This window comes from Loxodonta africana, chromosome 13 (genome assembly GCF_030014295.1).
Source record: "Loxodonta africana isolate mLoxAfr1 chromosome 13, mLoxAfr1.hap2, whole genome shotgun sequence".
Taxonomy (NCBI): domain Eukaryota; kingdom Metazoa; phylum Chordata; class Mammalia; order Proboscidea; family Elephantidae; genus Loxodonta; species Loxodonta africana.
The window spans coordinates 40,810,421-40,825,326 of NC_087354.1; the positions used below are offsets into that span (position 1 = coordinate 40,810,421).

The 14,906-nt window shown below is 55.3% G+C and overlaps 1 protein-coding gene across 2 annotated transcripts; it reads right to left on the minus strand.

Moving 5' to 3' along the window:
- Positions 1 to 432: 432 nt before the first annotated feature.
- C13H15orf39 (chromosome 13 C15orf39 homolog) lies at positions 433 to 14,533 on the minus strand. 2 transcript variants are annotated; one of them, XM_064267256.1, is made up of 3 exons: positions 14,404 to 14,533; positions 7,981 to 10,880; positions 433 to 1,816 (listed from the first exon to the last, which is right to left on the minus strand). In XM_064267256.1, the coding sequence occupies exons 2-3, from the start codon at positions 10,829 to 10,831 to the stop codon at positions 1,449 to 1,451; spliced, it is 3,219 nt and encodes a 1,072-aa protein (XP_064123326.1). In that variant the 5' UTR covers positions 10,832 to 10,880; positions 14,404 to 14,533; the 3' UTR covers positions 433 to 1,448. The 2 variants fall into 2 exon arrangements, with proteins under 2 accessions (XP_064123326.1, XP_064123327.1); XM_064267257.1 differs by having other exon boundaries at positions 1,708 to 1,816; positions 7,933 to 10,880.
- Positions 14,534 to 14,906: the final 373 nt, after the last annotated feature.

Sequence of the window (14,906 nt, forward strand, 5' to 3'; positions counted from 1 at the left end):
GTCTTGGGAGGGTGGGCCCAGTCACCAACCCTTCCTGCTAAGCTGGGGGAAGGGCTGTCCTTCAGTGGGTTGCAGTGACCAGCACAGGAAGGGTGGTGACAATTCTGTTCTAGACCTTGGTGGGCATCATCCTTGGTCTTGGAAGAGGGGCACGTTTTGGTGTCTGGTTACCAGCATTTCTCACTGGGCTGCAGACCGACCGTCCGCTGGGACCCACAGTAGTCTCAAGATGGAGGGGCTTTCTCTGAGCAGGGAAGCTGCTGTCCAGTGGGTGTGTGAGAAGGGCCTGTATGCCGAGAGCTGGCCACAGTGCCTTCCAGGGTGGGCACAGGGGGAGCTGCCACCTGTGAGCAAGGGGCCAGGTACACTGGGATGTAGTATGAAACCCACAACCCAAAGCCCCCCACCAACAAACACACAGCCAAGCCCCAGTTCCAAAAACAACCAAAATTCTTTAATGGCCTGCCTCCAGGGCCCACAGCCTTATATAAAACATTAACTAGGCCAAGGGCCCCTGCTTGCCAGCCTCTGGCTCAGCTCAGCAGACTTCTGGGAGGGAGCCCACAGCAGGCCTGGCTGATGGAGCCCTGGCATCAGGGGGCGGGGGGGGGCCGTGTCCCCAGTCCCTATCTTCAGAGACCTCCTAGGACTAAGCTACCAATCAGCCTGTCCCCTCTAGTCCCTGAGTCCCCGCAGCTGCTTGGCTTCCTGAAAACACAACTTTCATGGGATAATGCACAGGGTGGGGGTGGGCACAGCTCAGGGAAATCACTGCTGTCAATGCAGGGCAGGCCTGGGAGCAGACGGCCCAGAACAAGGATGCCAGCCCCAGGCACCATAGTGGGGACAGAGAGGGGCAGGCTCCCTCAGGACTGGGGGTTAGGGCCCAACTCCAAACACAGGGCCTATAAGCCCCAAGCCTTCCTGGGGGATGACTTCAGGGGTGTGTGTGTGTGTGTCATATACACCGTACAATGTACCACTAATGGAGAACAAGTCCTATGACACACAGGCTTTCTACAGGAAGGTTCTGCTTGCCTCAGCTATCCCAAGCCCTGGCAGAGAGAAAGATCTGCCCCAGGGGGTAGCAGAGCCTGAACCGTACTGGGTGTGTGTCAGGCGCTGTCCCCACAACAACCCTGTGAGGTAGGTTGCGTTGTTTTATTTTACAAATGGGGAATCAGGGGCAGTGACTTGCCCAGGTCACAGCAAGGGGCAGAGGAGCCAGGACTCAAGCCCAAGCCTGTTGGGCTCCAAAGCCCATACTTTCTCTTAGGAAGAAATAAGTGGTCCTTTCTAATATAGAGCCTTAAGTTAAAGGTAAGTAGCTCTCAGCTCAGCCTAGAAGGGGGTCGGAGAAACTCCAACAGCATGTCTACCTCTGACCCTGGGGAGCTAGGCAGACAGAGGGAGGGGTGCAGACAGTGACCCCCAGACAGCAAACAATGCTACAGGTGGTGGCTCTGGCCCCCCAACAGCTGTGGGCGGGGCGAGGGCCGATCCTGTCCTGAGGCCTTGTGGCCCCAAGTGGGCAGTGCCAGGCCATTGAGCCAGGCAGTCTCCAGCAGATTGCGGAAGCGGGCCCTCAGTGTGGGGCTGGGTGGGCTGGCACTAGCAGCTGGCGTAGGTGAGGTACCACGGGACCCTCCTTCAATGGCTGCCTCTGCCTTCTCCACACCAGGAGTTGGTGATTTCCTCCCCGGCTTCCTGGCCTTGGGGGCTGGTGACTTCTGAGCCAGGGCTAGGCTCTCTGGCTCATCTCTGGCCATGGTGGTTTCTGAGGGGGGCACAGCTCTAGCCTCAGTGTCAATGCCACCTGAAAAATGAACACATAGTCAGGCTACAGACCCCACACACCCTCAGTTCCATCTCCTGGTTCTGCCATCCAGACTTCTGGTTCTGTCTGCCCCAGGCCAGCATGGTGCCAGCAGGGTCACAGCCACCATGACCCTTCCCCACCTGCACTCCCTGGACAGACTGTCCAAGCCAATAGGATGTGCTGATACCAGAGCTCTATCTGATGACGACAGGTAGGGAAGGAATCACTCTCAGGAGAGGAAAGGGGCCCAACAGGCCAGGAGCCATTAAAACCAGGTGCTGCTGAGTCGATTCTGACTCATGGTGACCCTGTGTGTGTGTGGAACTGTACTCCATAGGGTTTTCAATGGCTGATTTTTAGGAGGTAGACCGCCATGCCTTTCTTCTAAGGAGCCTCTGGGTGGCTTCAAACCTCCAACTTTTCGGTTAGCAGTCAAGCGTGTTAACCATCTGCACCACACAGAGACTTCCAGGAACCACTGGCCTAGTCCAAAGCCCTACTGTACAGATGGGGGAAATGGAGGTATAGAGCTAGAGGACCCCATCACACATGAGGCAGCCCTCCCCAGAGCTGGATCAAGAGTAGGGTCTGGCCAGAGATGCCCAGAGGGAGGACAGAGGAAGCAGCCGAGGAGAGGGGAAGGGAGCCCTGACAACAGCACACCTACTTAGAAAGGAAGTGGCCAAGGGGAGCACAGGAACCTGTCAGGAACAAAGCGGGGAATAAATGTATGGGGTCACCTGCAACTCAGTGAGGGAATGGGGACGGGCACTCAAATCTAACCAGTGGCAGACAGCCTGGCCCCAGTCATTTCCTTACCAGGCCCCAGACCCCTACAGTTCCAATGAGAGCAACAGCTGGGCTGGGGGCTTCTGATGATGCCTGATACCCCCTGCATATGGTTTCTCACTCAAGAACACAACAGCAGCATCTGCATTCTCTTTGTACCCTAAAAAGGCATCTGCCCCAACTTCTTAAGCAATCAGCATTCAGGCATGCTGGTCACCCAGAGCCCAAGCTCCACACCTGCATCTACTGTCTTGGGACCCTTCTCTACCCTGACCTGGAGCCTTGAGCAGGTAGGTGCCCAGGGCAAGACCACCAGGATGGAGAAGGAACTAGGAACAGTTCCAGCCAAGAAATGACTTGGGCAAGGGGAGAAAGACAGCAAGGGGGCTCGAGGGTTTCAGTGCCAGGAGTATTGAAGTGGGAGAGGCAATAAGAGAAACCACCTGGTACCCATCACAAAGTCCTGGCTAGGAAGTATGGCTCACACATACCACAAAATGCTATGTGGCAGTTCCCAAGAGCAAGGCCAAGCTATCTGAACTGATGCCCAATATTCTCCAGGATATCAAAAAAAACCACATTGGAAAATAATATGGACATGACATCAGGGCAGAGGAAGAGAAATGCTCTGATTTATGGGCTTTTTTTTTCCTGTTAGGGACTGGATTGTATCCCCCAAAAATGCATTGGAATCCTAAACCTTCTACCTGGAATGCAATCCTGTTTGGAAATAAGGTTTTGTTATGTTAATATGCCCATTATCAGTGTAGGGTACGTCCTCAATCTAATCACTTTTGAGTTATAAGGAGCAGCATAGACACAGAAACAAGCAAGCATACATACTGGGGAAGACAGATGTCACGTGAGGGTCACCAAGCCACCCAGGAACACCGACTGGGGTTACAGATACTGAAAGGGACAAGGATCTTCCCCCAGAGCCAATAGATAGAGAGCCTTCCCCTAGAGCCGGTGCCCTGAAATCTGGACTTCTAGGCTCCTGAACTGTGAGAAATAAATTTCTGTTCTTTAAAGCCGCCCACTTGTGGTACAGGTTTCCCTCGCTATCTGAAAGTGGAGCGTTCCTATGAAACATTTTGTAAGCCTAGAAGGCATAAAGCGAAGGAGCAATTACCGTTAATTTATACGGGTAAAATTTTTGAGTGTTTCCAGACCCCAAAAATAATCTACATCCTGCTTTAAGCTAAGGATAACAATGAGCTCTCAGGCTTTTCTGATACCTTAGGACACATCTTGCTAACGTATGCACAAAATAAATTGAGATAAAGCACGGAGGCTCACAGACACAATTCAAGGCTATGGCGGCTTGATGCTGAGATGCTGAGTGTAGTTCCTGGGGCAAGTGCTAGGTGGCACCATTCTAACTGCTCCGGGAGCTTGTAAGGGTGTTAACATTTAGCATAAAACTGGACATAGGTTTAGGTGAAGGGAAAGACAACACTCAATACAGGGGAGGTCAGCACAACTGGACTAAACCAAAAGCAAAGAAGTTTCCTGAATAAACTGAATGCTTCGAAGGTCAGCAAAGCAGAGGCAGGGGTTTGGGGACCATGGTTTCAGGGGACATCTAAGTCAGTCGGCAAAATAAAGTCTATTAAGAAAAGATTCTGCATCCCGCTTTGAAGAATGGCATCTGGGGTCTTAAACACTAGCAAGTGGCCGTCTAAGATGCATCAATGAGCCTCAACCCACCTGGATCAAAGGAGAATGAAGAACACCAAGGACACAAAGTAATTAGAAGCCAAGAGACAGAAAGGACTACATGAACCAGGGACTACATCATCCTGAGGCCAGAAGAACTAGATGGTGCCCGGCCACAACCGATGACTGCCCTGACAGGGAACACAACAGAGAACCCCTCAAGGAGCAGGAGAGCAGTGGGATGCATACCCCAAATTCTCATAAAAAGACCAGACTTAATAGTCTGACGGAGACTAAAAAGACCCCGGCAGTCATGGTCCCCAAACCTTCTGTTGGCCCGGGACAGGAACCATTCCCAAAGCAAACTCGTCAGACATGGATTGGACTGCACAATGGGTTGGAGAGAGATGCTGATGAGGAATGAGCTACTTGCATCAGGTGGACACTTAAGACTATGTTGGCATCTCCTGTCTGGAGGGGAGATGGGAGGGTGGAGGGGGTTAGAAGCTGGCAAAATGGTCATGAAAAGAGAGACTGGAAGGAGGGAGCGGGCTGTCTCATTGGGGCGAGAGTAATTGGGAGTATGGAGTTAAGGTGTATATAGGTTTTTACATGAGTTTACAAATGAAAGTTTCCATTTGTAAACTTTCACTTAAAGCACAATAAAAATTATTAAAAAAAAACTGGACATAGGTTTTTATTTTTAACCTCTTGCTGCAAAACAAACGCTGAAGGCAATTTCCACTTTGCACCTTTTTTCGTAAAAGCAAAATCCTCTTTAGATTTCTTTCTGTTAGTGAAAACAAGTACTAATGTGGGTTTTCTATAAAAGCGAAGTGGCATAAAGCAAACTTGAAAAGCAGGGGATACTTTATTTCTGTTACAGCAGCACTAGCAAACTAAGACACCTTCAGTGATGTAAATGTCTGTTGTCGTTACGTGCCATGGAGTCGGCTCCAACTTATAGTGACCCTGAGTACAACAGAGTGAAACACTGCCCAGTCGTGCGCCATCCTCACAATCGTTATGCTTGTGTCCACTGTTGCACCCACCATGTCAATCCATCTTGTTGAGGGTCCCCTCCTCTTTTTTACTGACTCTCTACCAAGCATGATGTCCTTCTCCAGGGACTGGTCCTTCCTGATAATATGTCCAAGGTATGTGACACAAAGTCTTGCCATTCTCGTATCTAAGGAGCATTCTGGCTGTACTTCTTCCAAGACAGATTTGTTCATTCTTTTGGCAGTCTGTGGTATATTCAACATTCTTTGCCAACACTGTTAACTCAAAGGCATCAATTCTCTGGTCTTCTTTTTCACCGTCCAGCTTTCGCATGTGTATCAGGCAACTGAAAACACCAGGGCTTGGGTCAGGCGCACCACAGTCCTTAAAGTGACATTTTTGCTTTTTAACACTTCAAAGAGTTCTTTTGCAGCAGATTTACCCAATACAATGTATCATTTGATTTCCTGACTGCTGCTTTCATGGGTGTTGATCGTGGATCCAAGTAAAATGAAATCCTTGACAAATTCAATCTTTTCTCTATCATGATGTTGGTTATTGGTCCAGTTGTGAGATTTTTGTTTTATGTTAAGGTGTAACCCATACCGAAGGCTGAGGTCTTTGATTTTCATCAGTAAGTACTTCAAGTCCTCTTCATTTTCAGCAAGCAAGGTTGTGTCATCTGCATATTGCAGGTTGTTAGTGAGTCTTCAATCCTGAAGCCCTGTTCTTCTTCATATAGTCCGGCTTCTCAGATTATCTGCTCAGCATACAGATTGAATAGGTATGGTGAAAGGATATAGCCTCCACCCACACACCTTTTCCAACTTTAAACCACACAGTATCCTCCTTGTTCTATTTGAACAACTGTCTCTTGATCTATATACAGGTTCTTCATGAGCACAATTAAGTGTCGTGGAATCCCCATTCTTCACAATGTTATCCATAATTTGTTATGATTCACACAGTTGAATGCCTTTGAAGAGTCAATAAAGCACAGTAAACATCTTTCTGGTATTCTCTGCTTTCAGCCAGGATCCATCTGACGTTAGCAAGATATCCCTGGTTCCTTGTCCTCTTTTGAATCTGGCTTGAGTTTCTGGCAATTCCCTGTTGATGTACTGCTGCAACTGCTTTCTTCAGCAAAATTTTGCTTACGTGTAATATTAATAATATTGTTTCATAATTTCCACATTTGGTGGGATGACCTCTCTTTGAAATAGGCATATATATCTCTATTCGGTTGCCCAGGTACCTGTCTTCTGAATTTCTTGGCATAGATGAGTGAGCACTTCCAGTGCTGCACCTGTTTGCTGAAACATCTCAATTGGTATTCCATTGATTACTGGAGCGTTGTTTTTTGCCAGTGTCTTCAGTGCAGCTTAGACTTCTTCCTTCAGTACCATCGGTTCCTGATCATATGCTACCTCCTGAAATGACTGAATGTTGACCAATCTTTTTGGTACAGTGGCTCTGTGTATTCCTTCCACCTTCTTTTGATGCTTCCTGAGTTGTTCAGTATTTTGCCCACAGAATCCTTCAATATTGCAACTTCAGGCTTGAATTTTTGTTTCGGTTCTTCCAGCTTGAGAAATGCCAAGTGTGTTCTTCCCTTATGGTTTTCTAATGCCAGGTCTTTGCACATGTCATTATATAATCCTTTGCCTTCTTGAGCCGCCCTTTGAAATCTTCCAATCAGCTCTTTCACTTCATCATTTCTTCTGTTTGCTTTAGCTACTCGTCGTTCAGAAGCAAGTTTCAGAGTCTCTTCTGACATCCATTTTGGTCTTTTCTTTCTTTCCTGTCTTTTTAATGGTGTTAAATGTCTAGGAAGGTTGAAAAATACACACTCAGAGGCAAGAGTGTTTGGGATGGGAGGCTGGGGCCCCAGCAGGTTTCAGGTATGAGGAGCTGGGTGAATGGTGGTGCCGTCACTGGATGGCAAGGACTGGGGTGTGAAGTGGGCTTATGGAAAGCTCAGGAGTATGGTTTAGGAAGAGTCTGAATGGCCCCCAGATGCAAAAGTCCAGCAGGTAGTTGGTTTTGGGGGTTAGCTCAGGAGAGGGGAGGCTGGGCTGGATACAGACAGAAACCAGGGCCTGGCCAGAGTCACAGAAAGATCAAAGGAGAAGCTCACTCCAAAGGTGGAGAGAGCATAAGCAGAGAAGAGAATCCAAGGCAGGCCAGGAAAGTTTTCACAGAGACTGAGGAGTCAAGCATGCTCAGAGGCCTATAATGGAGGTTGTCTTAGTCATCAGGCGCTGCTGTAACAGAAATACCACAAGTGGATGGCTTTAACAAAGAGAAATTTACTCTCACAGCCTAGTATGCTACAAGTCCAAATTCAGGGCACTGGCTCCAGGGGAAGGCTTTCTCTTTTGGCTCTGGAGGAAGGTCCTGGTCATCAGTCTTCCCTTGGTCTGGGAGCATCTCAGCGCAGGAACCTCACGTCCAAAGGACGTGCTCTGCTCTCAGCACTGCTTTCTTGGTGGTACGAGGTCCCCCCTTTCTCTCTGCTCGCTTCTCTGGGATACACAATTCAATCCCTGACAGAGGTCTATACCCTGGAAATCAGCCCTCCACCCTGGCATGAGTTCTTGAACCTCCTGCCCTTCCAGGCAGCCCAGGACCCCAGGTGTGACCCATTCACGCAACTCACACACCTGTCACTCACACAGCTCTGGTGGTTACTGGGGTTGCCCCATGCTCACCCAGCTGGCGGCGTACGCAGTCACGCCACTGCAGGTCCAGTAGGTCAGGGTAGATGTCGGGCAGCTGGCGCAGGGCCAGCAGCTTCAGCATGCGCAAGGTACAGCCGTGCAGGGCACGGTCCCGTAGCGCCCGCTCTTCCGACAGCGTGGTGGGTCGCAGTTCCACACGGTGCTCCTGCAGCACATGGTCCACAGAAGCAGGGGGCAGCTGTGGGAAGAGCCGCTCCTTCACCAGGTGGATGGGCACGAAGATGGCGCCAGCTCGTACCACATGGGGGAAGGGGCACTGATGCGTGCACACGAAGCTCTGGAGCTGTGAGAGTAGCTTGCGCAGCAGCCCCTGTACACCCTGGCAGTCCTGCCATGCCGCCCGGCCCCAAGGCCCATCTGTCTCAAGCCACTCGCGCAGCTTCTCAGGTGGGGAGTGGGCCACTGAGCCTGAAATGGCATCACACAGGGATGCGTGCAACCCTGCAAAGCGTTGCTCTGCGGAGTCCACTGTGGCTGGGGCTAGGGTAGAAGCGGGAGCAGGGCCTGGAACAGGAGTCAGAGCTGGGGCAGGAGCAGGTGATGGAGCTGCAGCAGGAGCTGGAGCATCGGCAGGAGCCGGAGCTGGAGTCGGGGCCGGAGCAGGTGACGGAGCAGGAGCCGGAGCTGGGGACGCCACAGCTAAGGCTGGAGGGCTAGGCAGTGCCAGGTTGAAGCAGGCCACAGGCAAGGGCTGGGCGAGAATCTGCAGTCCAATGGGCACCGATGTGGGGGTCAGTGCTGGTGGTGCTGGGGCGGGGGCTGAAGTGGGCACAGATGGGACCACGGCTGTAGGCAAGGGTGCTGGCCGGAGGATCTTGAATTTTCGGAACATGAAGGCCACAGAGCTTTGGAAGTTGGTCCTTGGTGTGGCCTCGGTGGTCACTGGTACCCCAGGCAGCCCTGGTGCTTCTGTGACTAGATTTTTTAGACCCGGCACATCCGAGATTGTGTTCCTCCCACCCAGCACATCCGAGACTGTACTCTCTGGACCTGGCAGATCCAAGACTGTGTTTCCCACACCTGGCATGTCTGTGACCGTGTTCCCAATGTGCAATGCGCCCGTGGGCTTGGCATGTGCTGGCCTAGAGACCTTGATAGGGGACGTCTCTGTCACAGGCTTCTTCACGCTTAGGTCCAGTGCCACTTCCTCCCTAAGTGAGCAGTGTGTCCCTAAAGTAGGCTGCTGAGCTGACAGGGTCCTCTTGCAGTCTGTGTCATGGCTCTTGTTGGTGGCTGAGACTTGCTCAGGCTCAGATGTGGCCTCAGGCGCCTGCACATCCAGGTAGTCACGGTAGGGGGCCAGGCTGAAGACGTTGTCAATAACAGGCATGGGTGGAGAACTCGGTGGACTTGAGCCCTCATTCCGCGGGAGGGATTGACGCTCCTGGGCACAGGGAGGCAGTGCTGGTGGGGTACGAGGAACTGGACTGTCTCGGATGACGATAGGTGCCCTGGGGTGCTCATCGAACCGGGGCTGGAGCTGCTCTTTCCTGCAGCTAGGCGGCCATGTCTTCTCCTCAGCTGCCTGCACAGGTTTCTCCGTGGGCCCCATGGGTTCTAAGCGTGGCTGGCTGGCAGGTACTGGCTGGCATGCCCGCTGGAAGGCACTGGGTTGAGGCACAGCCCGCACAGTGTCCTGGGAAGGTGGTGTCCCTCCAAGCCCCGGGGATGCCCCATAGAGAGAGAGGTCATCCCGGGCGTGAGGAAAGCCCAGCGTTTGGGGAGGAAAGTCAAGTGGGCACCGTGGTGTGAGAGGTGGCTCTAGCCTGAAGCCTGGTGAGGGTGCTGGGAGGGGAGCAGAGGGGTAGGAATAGGTGTCCAGCCCCACTGGGGGCACACAGGGTGCCTGGGCTGCCTGCTGCCTCAGGTAGGGGCTACCCAGGCCACCAGGTGGGTACCCAGCCCCCTTGTGGGCTCCCAGAGGCTGCAACGGGGGCACTGAGCTGTAGCTACTCTGCTTCTCTGGGTGGCGGCAGGCTGGAGGGCAAGGCAGGGCCTGTGCAGTATGGGGCAGCGGGTAGTGGGTGGGCACTGCATCCTGGCAGGCTGGTCCCAGAGGTTGGGCCAGCTGGGTCCAAGGACTGGGGGGGCCCTCAGGCACTGCCTGCTTGGGGTCCCCAGAGTACGGACCTGCATACTTGGAGGCCTGGAAGCCTGTACTGTGGATGGTCCGATACTTGTCCAGGAATGCCTGGCATGGAGAGAAGCTCACGGAGTCTTTGCCAGCCCCCCCAGCTGGCACTCCATGCAAGAAGGTAGCATCCAGAGGCTGGCCTTTGCCAGGTGCTGGGGCCAAAGAACAGGGTGGATCAGCAGGGGGCAGCAGGGACCCAGTCACCACTGTCCAGTCAACATCCAGTGGCCTCTTGGCTGCCCCTTCCCCCAGGCAAGTCGAAAGCCCATAACACAGAGGGTTGCGGTAGATGGGTTTTGGTGCCGCCAGCGGTGGGCCTGGGTAGGAGTGAGCCCGGGGACTGTATGGCAGGAGCCCAATGGGGCTGGAGTCCTGTCCCTTCTCAGAGCCCTCTGCCAGTGGGCGGTAGAGCAGGCAGTTAGGCAACAGACTGTCTGCCCGAAGTGGGGGTCCTGCCATGCTGGTGGGGTACAAGGGTGGGTAAGGGGTCCAGGATGCCAGGCGCTCAGACCCAGCCTTGGGGGCACCCCCCATGGGGCAAGAAAAATAGGCACCCTTGTAGCTGCAGGGGTCCTGACTGCCAGCAGAGGCGGGCAGGCTGTGCCCAGGCCCTGAGTCATCCTCTAGGCGGGGCAGCTTGCCATACATCACAGGGCCCAGGGTCCCCAGTGGCCGCTTCTCTGCCATCACTGAGAAGGCTTCTGGGCCTCCTGGCCCCTGCTATTGCACTGCTGACCTGGGAGAGAGAGGGAGAGAGGCAGGTGTTGTCAGAAAAATGCCATGGGCATGCAAGAGAGGGCTGCTACTCTTGCTGGCTCCCTGCCACACCCAAGAAGCTGGCACTCAGGAGGTGCACCATGAAGACTGTACAAATGGGTGAATGAATGCACGCACGCCTGAATCATATAGTACAGAAGGTCCCAACGATTTCTGCTGTTAAGCTGCAGAACCCTTTGTTTAATGAGTTCCTGTGCAGCAGCCCTACACATAACCCACCCTCACTCCGGAAGCCCCTTGGGTTCAGTTTTCCTCCACACAACCCAAGACCCTTTCCTTGGGGTTTCAGACTTTGCAGGGTGCAGTCTAAAGATCACTTAGCCTGGCTACCCACCCTTCTCCCCATTTTACAGATGAGGAGACCCACTTGAGGTCTCCAAGTCACCGAGGAAAGAGAGTATGAGAAGCAGGCCTCCTGCCTCCCACTACAGGCTCCTATTCCACGACACCAGTGATCTCAAGATGCCCACTGCAGCCACAACACAGAATCCAGGCACTGCTTACAGATTTCCTGTGACACTCTCTGACCCATCTGTCCAATAAAAAATGGTAGATCGAGGCCTGGAACCCAGAGCCTAGGCCCAGAGCCAGTGCTGAGCTCTTGGGCTTGGGTCTGGAAAGCAGTCTCCAGGAGGGCGATATCTACCTATACAGTTCATGCCACCTTCTACCCCAGCTCAGCCTCCCAGCAGGAAGGTCAAGGCTGTCCAGCAGATGGTGCTGTGGCACCAGCAAGAAGGTCCCAGAAGCTAGGAGAGCCCTGACCATCTCCGGCCTTCAAGCTGCAGGTGGTTGGCTACTCCGTGGCACACGGGGGCAGCACAGCACCAGAGACATGGAGAGGTGAGGGATAGAGATGTGAAAATCCAGGAGTGGGGGGCCCAAGGGGCCAGAGTGCTAGAAAGCAACCATCTCCACTGCACGACTGCACTGACGGAGAAGCTGAGTGCCAGAAAAAGACTAAGACCCTGAAGCAAGGTAAAACCAGGACTGAGACCCAGGCCCAGAGAGGTCAAGTGTGGGTATCCTTGATGCAACAACAAAAAAACAAACAACAACCCAGTGAGTCAATTCCGACTCATTGCGACCCCATAGGACAGAGTAAGGCTGTTCCATAGAGTTTCCAAGGAATGCCTAGTGGATTAAAACCACGGACCTTTTGGTTAGCAACCATTGCTCTTAACCACTATGCCACGAGGGGCTCCATCCTTGATCTGGTAGGTATCCATGATCCATGATGGGCTCCAGCAGAGGCCCATCCCCTGGGCCCACACTGGCCTGCCTCTACCTCTTTCAGCAGCTGGCTCCTGAAACCCCAGGTGGCTCAGGAAGGATGAATCATCTCAGTCTTGCTGTGCTTTAGGCCATGGGCCAGACGTCACAGATTCTCTTCACCAACAAGCGAAGACCAGTCCCCTCCTCCCTTTTGGCTGGTGGTCAATGCCAGAATGACAGCCACAGGTTGAGAGTTGGACCAGCACATTTTGGGGACGGGGAACGTCTAAAGTAGCATGGGGGACAATGCCCATCCCCCCACCTCAGCCTGAATGCAGCAAGGCAGGACACTTAAGAAAGTTGGCCCATCTCGTGGCCAGAATTTGCCACCTAAGGCCAGCCTGGAGTAGAAGATGCTTCAAGGACGACAGTAAGGTACAGGCAACCGTACCATTAGCAATGTGCCATGACAGGAACCTGCATCTGGGGGGGGGGGGGGCAAGGGGGAGCCCCCGCCCAGCTCCACAGCAGCTTTGCAAGAAGGGGCTGTATGGCTTTTGGAGCGTTGAGCTCCTCTGCTGCCCTTGAGGAGCAGTGGATTAATTAAATGCTGACTCTAGTCTCACTTCCCCCAACAAGCTCCCTGGTGCCTGCTCCATACCACCCCCCCCCAAGCCCCAGGAGTCCTTCCCGCCTGGGCCCTGCCCCTCTCATGCCCTTTGCCCTGGAGACTTCCTGAGACCCTGCCAGGGACCCAGCCAATAGAGGTGAGGTCACCTGGGACCTTCAGGAGTCTTTGTGGGAGGGATGGGAGCTCCAGGAGGACAGTAGGAGACTGTGAGGGGCACGGAGTGACCTTATCTCCTGCGGGTAGATGATGGAGAGCCCAGAATGCAATGCTCCAAGCAAGGACCCTCCCCATTCAAGACAGTAACCAAGATGTACATATCTCCTTCCCTGGCACACACATAAAGAAGGCCATCGAGAGCTTGCACCCAGACCCCAGGCAACAGGGTCACATCACCCTTTGAGGGGGAGGCAGCTCTGTCGGTCCTCCCTGCCCAGCTCCTACTCCAGATAGGGCCCAGGAGAACAGCCACCACCCCGTGCCATACACGCCCTACCTAGCTGAGAAGCAAACAGTTCTGTGGCCCAATTCCCGCTTCCACCGCCTAAAAGCCTCCGGATAGACGCGGAAAGAGCAGAGAGCTCCCCAGCTGTGGCCAGCAACGTTTGGCCTTTCTCAGAGGGCTGCATTAAGCCCCCTCCCCCGGCTGAGGCTCTGGGCCCTCCCGAAGCTACAGCTCAACCTGGGGCAGCTCAGCCTCCAGTGGAGTGGGAAGAGTCGGGGGATCGGCCTTCCCCTCCCCCATCACGGCCCGGCAACTCTGCTCCTTGGGTCCCACAGCCGACCTCATTTTGGGGCTGCCGCCGTATTCGACCTAACCCGCTTCCGGATGCCCCCACGCCCCGCCCGGCGGCGCTGGGGCGCACGTGCACCCCCGCAGGCTGACACACAGGCCGCCGCCGCCACGCATGCAAACTCGTGCCTGCACGTACGTGCATGGCCCACATCTGCACAAACTCCCCTTCGGAACTGAGCTTTTCACTCGGGCGGGCCCCGCGCACACGTGTGCACGCGGGACTGGCCCGCGCACCGAGCCCCGCGGACCGACGCCCTCAGGCCGGCGGGAGGTCCCGGAGCAGGGGCGGCGCGGCCTCCGAGTTCGGGCAGCCACCGCCTCGGGGCGATCCCGCCAGCCTGGGCTGCGGCCAGAGGGTGAGTCAAGCGGCGGCGAAAAAACCGCAGGGCCGTCCCGTCCCCAGCAGGGCGCGCCCAGGGCCCCGCGGGACCTCAGCGCCCACCGCCCCCCAGGCACGGCCCCCAGCCGCCCCCATCTCCGCCGCGGCTGTCCGCGTGAGCCGGACCCCGCGGGAGGCCTGGGGGCTCGGCCTGAGCTGCTTCTCGCCAGGCCCGCCTGCGCCGGATCAGGCGCCCGGGCCCGCCGGAACCCCGAGCTCTGTCAGGCCCGGAGAGCCTCGAAGTCCGGGGAAGGTCGGAGCAGCGGCGCGATCCGTGCGCGGTAGCCCACCCGCCGGGGGGCCCGGACAGCTAGAAGCCGCACCACCTCGGCCCAGGCCCGGCGCGCTCCATCCCCAAGCCGGCCAGTAGGGGCGCCCTGGGGCAGCGCCACCCGCCCCTTCCCCACGAGCCGCCCGCAAACTCGGCCCAAGTTTCCGCGCCCGCGGAGCTGGAGAGCTCCTACCTGCAGGGCGCCCGGCTTCCCAGTGCTGCTACCCGGGGCCGCGGCCGCATCCTCCAACGCCGCCGAGGCCGCGGGTCATCGTCGGGCCGGGCCCTGCGCGGGAAGTCGCGGAGAGCTCCAAGCCGGGAGCCACCCTGCTCGCAGCCGTACGCGCCGCCGCCGGGCGCCGTCTGCGGTCCCGGGAGGGGCGGGCTGGGGGCGGAGCGGGGGCGGGGCGGGCCGCAGGGTGGGGGCAGAGCCCGGCCGCGCCTCTGGGAACCTGCCCTCCCTAGGGCTCCGGGGTGCAGCAGGCCTGCATGGGGCCTGCCTTCGGGGACTTGGCCGCGGGCGCCGCACACTGTCAGTACCCGCCGCACCCAGCGAACCGGTGTCGGGCGACCGTTCACGCGCCGTCATTCAGTCACTCCGTTAGATCTTGTACGTATTCCTTGCCATTTCCTAGCTATGTGACCCTGTGCATACCACTTAACCTCGCTGAACTTCGGTTTCCTTGTTTGCAAAGC

Bases quoted from the DNA above. Each gene is read 5' to 3' on its own strand.
- C13H15orf39 (XM_064267256.1), bottom strand. From the start codon at position 10,831: ATGGCAGAGAAGCGGCCACTGGGGACCCTGGGCCCTGTGATGTATGGC. The intron at 1,817-7,980 runs GTGAGCATGGGG...TTCATTTTTCAG, and splicing joins CTGCGTACGCCGCCAGCTGG to GTGGCATTGACACTGAGGCT.